At 30.8% G+C, this 5,051-nt stretch overlaps 1 protein-coding gene across 10 annotated transcripts in view; it reads left to right on the top strand.

The window, feature by feature from the left end:
* Nucleotides 1–1,172: 1,172 nt before the first annotated feature.
* Nucleotides 1,173–5,051, top strand: part of LOC140748462 (phosphatidylinositol 4-phosphate 5-kinase type-1 alpha) — an 86,731-nt gene continuing 82,852 nt past the window's right edge. For all 10 annotated transcript variants that reach the window (XM_073081268.1, XM_073081264.1, XM_073081266.1 and 7 more), the window contains exons 1-2: nt 1,173–1,457; nt 1,575–1,618. In XM_073081268.1, coding sequence (XP_072937369.1) covers nt 1,364–1,457; nt 1,575–1,618 — 138 coding nt within the window. In that variant the 5' untranslated portion in view covers nt 1,173–1,363. The remainder of the gene's footprint in view (nt 1,458–1,574; nt 1,619–5,051) is intronic.

Here is a 5,051-nt window from a genome sequence, read left to right as displayed (position 1 = left end):
CGCTTCACGATAATGTTGCTGGCAATTTTATAAGATTTCTAAACAAAGAAAAATCAATTAAATTAATCCGGCAAGTAAAGTCCTAGAATAATACAAATACCTACAAATTCGATTAATCTGATTTTTTATAATAAAATCTATAACAATCAACACTTACGCGCTAATTTTGTTAATTAAAAAAATAATCACAGACTCCTTAAAAATATTACTTACCTTATAAAGAATTGATTATTTTTCTATGCTTCAACTCTAGTTTTTGAAATATCATAAAATAAACAATACCGTTAAGCGAACTTTACACAAGCCATTATGTGGGGCTTTTTAAGTTCTATAATTATGTATTAAAATTTAAACCATATGAGGAAAAATATAGATTCAATCGTCAATATTGTTGAAATTTGTTATAATTATCAAATAAATTCTATAAAAATGACAACCTTTACAATAAACTTCACGCTTCATTCACAAAGGGGTAAAAAACAACTAAAACAGAATTACCCCGCGGCCCGTCTACGCACAAGCAATTAACCAGGTGGCAAACATTCCTGGGAGATGCTGAATTTCAACCTCAACTATAGCATATCACTATTTCTAGTTATTTTATGATATTGTAATGTTTTAATAAATCTCTTACTTAAAGGTGGTTTTAAATGACACTAGCGCCTTACTAAAGACGCTGTCCATTTGTTTAATGCAATAATTCGTCTTTTAATATAATGTTAATATAATTTTTTCGTATACTTTTTTCATAACCAAATTGGTTAATTTCGAACTATCGTTCGTGTTTTTAACTAATATACGATGATTTATGGCCATCCCGCAATAGATATTTACCCTAAGATGTTTCCCTAAGTGTATCAAATTACATATTTAACATTGATTACGAGATTCATATTATCAATGTTTCAATTAAATTATTTACTGATCGTGTCTCGCTCGCAGCCAAATTTTTAAAATACTATATTTATATCAAATTATACTTATAATTTACAAACCTACCTGGTTTGTAGTAAATGTATATACCAACAAAAATAACTTATTTTTTAATACAGCAAATATATTGCAAAATATTAATTTCATTTAATTAATTACATAACGCTAAATTTTATTAATTTATTAATATAGAAACATTTATCGACAGCATCAATAATTTTCTACCATAGCAACACAGTAGTTACGAACGGTCGTGTCAGACGGGTGTATCGGGGCAGGAATTTCGCGTAAACTAAAATTGATTTCTTTTAATTAAATTACAGTGAATCGTTGTGTTAACGATGCAAGTGTGATGTGAGCCATGATAATTAATATTGTGTCGAGTTTTAGTACAGTGACTTCAAAATAGGGGTGTCACTCGAAATTAAATATGGCCTCAGGAGATGATTATATTGAAGTAATGGATAGTACAGTGGCTAAACGGTCCGAAATATCTTCAGGGGTGCTCGGTTCGGACGACGAAGGTAGTGTATTAACTAAATCTAATCATATATTTCTGTATACTAGTCCTATGATATTGTATCTGATGAAGTGAACGACCCAATTTTCCGTGTTCATTTTTGCAATTTTTTCCATTTCAGATCGCGATAGAGTATCGTTAACCGACAAAAATGCGCCTTACGACGTGAGTACACTCCTCTTACGCATAATTCGTGTTTTCATTCATATTCTTTTGCGATTACTATCTTGTAGTTTGTAGAGAGAAAGTTACGTTTGTCATTAGTATGCGCGATTCATTAACAATTATACGAAGAATAAACTAAATAACGCACGTTCCACGCTTGTTACTTTGTATATATTTCAATATTAGCACTATTTTAACATAAAACTATAGTTTAAACTCCTCAATTGATAAGAACTGGTAAATTTTATCTGTAGCTCTGTTGTGTTCCAAATTCGAAATCTCGTACATTTTTAATTCACGACCCAATGTGGTTTATGCATCGCATAACTGATGACAAATTTGCATTATTATGTAACAATTAAAATATGTACTGTTGGAAACCGGTTTATATTTTTATATTATAATAATTGTATGCAAACTGACTAATTAACTTATTGTACAAGGTATAAACAAAAAGACATTAATGTATTCTGTACTTATGAATAACTCAAGGATAAATATTTTTTACAAGAAATAATAATATATTTCGCTTCTTGGTTAATTACTTAATATATTATTTTTATTACACACAATTTAATACAGACTTTCCTAATCTGTTGGTAAAACCACAGATTAAAAATAATATTTTCATGCCGCCCTTTTAATTTCTCAACATACAAAAATACAACATTTTAACAATTTTTACTACACTTTTAGTAGCTTGACCTGTATGTATGTATGGTACAGAATCTTTGAACTGGATTTGTACTTTGAACGGTCCGATTAATTTTAAATCTTGAATATTTATCAAGAACCAATGACTACATGATTTTAATAATTTTGTCCAATTCTAATTTTGTCACATCAGGATTGTCAGTATTAACTATTTTCCTTCTAAAATTTTAGCATGATTTTTAGTTATAATTATTCATTTCTTATTTTAAATTAACTTCAAACTACAAATATTTTTTATTAATATATTTGATTACCAGGATTGTTTCATTAATATATTTGATGTTATTTAACAGCAATGAACAATACCACATATTGAAACAGTGACCAACAAAATCAAAGATTTTGTTTAAAAATGGTGGTAGTTTACAGAAAAGGATCTAGTCCATATAAACAGTTATGAGATATTCAAGTTTTGAGTTCAATACATTTTACAACTATGGGTTGGTAATATATGTAGAAAATATCATGTTAAGTTTTAATTTAATTTTTTACATATGTATGATGTTTTTTTAATATATTAAAGGTTTAAATCAAAGCCTCTTAAAAAAAACACTTTCAACACTCACAGCCCCACACTAGGATTCCCTGTATCATGGACACTATGGACACACACAGAGACAAATACACAAACACCCAGACCCAGAAACAGAAACCTAAATTCATCATTTAGAAATCTGGCCAGGGATTGAAACCTAGACCCTCTGCGCGTCAGACCGGTATGGTGACTGCTCCGCCACGCGGGTCGCGCCTCTTAGTTACATAATTCATTTTAGGTCATAGTCCTGAGTCTATGTAAAACTATTTTGTCCCCATGATCATTTCCCTATGCCACCCTATTTGCGAATGACTGGTCTAAGGGTTGTATAGTCCATGTAAAACTGCTAGTCTGCTCTGAATATAGAAATGAAGTGTGTTGCAATAGCAAGTTGTATGACTACACCTGCTCGCAACAACTTCAGAGCGGACTAGAAGTTTGGTGCGTACTATACAATGTTACCATTGAGTGCCAAATAAGTAACTAAGGAATTGTGTAAGGAATAGAAACATTAATTGAGTTTCAATATCTGTTAATACAACTAAAAGAGAAACAAATTTTATGTAAACAACTGTGAAATAATTAGTCAAATAATTTACCTGTTGTGACTGCTAGTACACAATTTTAACTATTTTACGCATTATTGATTTTAAATTTGTCAATTTTGTAGGCAGTAATTGTTAAATTTAAAATTTGGTAGACAAAAATTGGTTGAGGTTGGTTATTATTAGTAATGTTATTATCTTTACTAGCACATTGAAAGGGCATCCTTTAAGTAAAGGAAATATAAAAAGAGTAAAGCTTATATCATAAACTTACTCTTCTGAGGCGTTCCAGCTTTGTCCTCAGGGGTAGCAAAGCACCAGTAACCAACCTCAGATAGAAATATCTAATCCTATTTGGGGTTGATTATAGATGTCTATGGGCGGCATAAGCCACTTACCATCAGGTGGACTGCATGCTCGTCTGCTACTCCTATATTATATATAAAAAAAAACTTTAATTATTTTTAACTAAGTTGCAATCAACCATGCAATCTGTCTAAAGGTGAGTGGTTACTATTCAATTTTGTTTTTTTTATAATATAGAAGTTGCAATCGAGCATGCAGTCCATCTGATAGTAAGGGCCGGTTCACATTAGGTCTTCCACACAATTTTACTTTTAGCTGACTGACTATTCATATAGTGAAGTAATATAAAGAGTCCAGGATTTGAATCCTAGGTATCCTAGGTTTTCAATTTTATGTCATTATCATCATCAACCCATTACTGTTCCACTGCTGGGCATGGGTCTCCTCAGAATGAGAAGGTTTAGGCCATTGTCCACCGCGCTGTCCACATGCAAATTGGTAGTTTTCACATACCTTTTAACAATTTGTTGTTATTATGTGTTTTAAAACTCAAATTTTGTAAAAAAAAAACACTGAAAAAGAAAACAAGTACTTAGTGTAAAAACATAATAAATACTTATTTGAGCATTCAATGTGGGAAATAAGGAAAATAATATCTATATTTTTAAGAAGGTACATACTAATTGTATGATATGTCCAGTACATTATACCTAAAATAATAAGGAAATATTTTTCCAAGTGTATGGTTGAATCATTATTCTATTATGTATATTTTAAAATGTAATTATATTTAAAAGGCTCTATGAACCATTATGAATCTACCTGGATGGTACCACTGTCATATATATTTCTAACATGAAGCAGGTCTTGCGTTTCTGTGGATGGATGTGGATACTGGCTAACTTACACATGATGTGACCATCCTAAAATGGTCTTGGGACTTATTAGTCCCATAGACCATTTTTGACGCTCATATTGGACACGCTGTTTACGCCGTATACAACGAAATATATTGAGCGCCGACTTCTGATATATGTACTAAACCAACATTTATTTAAATTATGTTTTACTTTGTTACTTTGTAGTAACATAGAAGTTGGGTGTATCTTTTTGTTCTTTTTTTTGTGTACAGATTTTTCTTTCTTTTTGTATCTTCTTAAAATTACCCTGTCTATGGGTAATAAAACTCGCGAATAGGACGCCACCTGTGAATTTCGAATTCGAATGGTTTTTGAAAGTAATGTGTGTATTAGAAATTAATGATCATTTGCTTAAACAGTCAAGGAAAATATCGTGAGGAATCCTGCATACTTGAGAAATCTAAAAAAAGAAA

The sequence above is a fragment of the Epargyreus clarus genome, unplaced genomic scaffold (genome assembly GCF_041222505.1).
Source record: "Epargyreus clarus isolate Ecla_fem2 unplaced genomic scaffold, WU_Ecla_fem_2.2 ptg000016l, whole genome shotgun sequence".
In the NCBI taxonomy this organism is placed as follows: domain Eukaryota; kingdom Metazoa; phylum Arthropoda; class Insecta; order Lepidoptera; family Hesperiidae; genus Epargyreus; species Epargyreus clarus.
The sequence above is the reverse complement of the archived record's forward strand: the minus strand, read 5'-3'. Positions and strand labels throughout refer to the sequence as shown.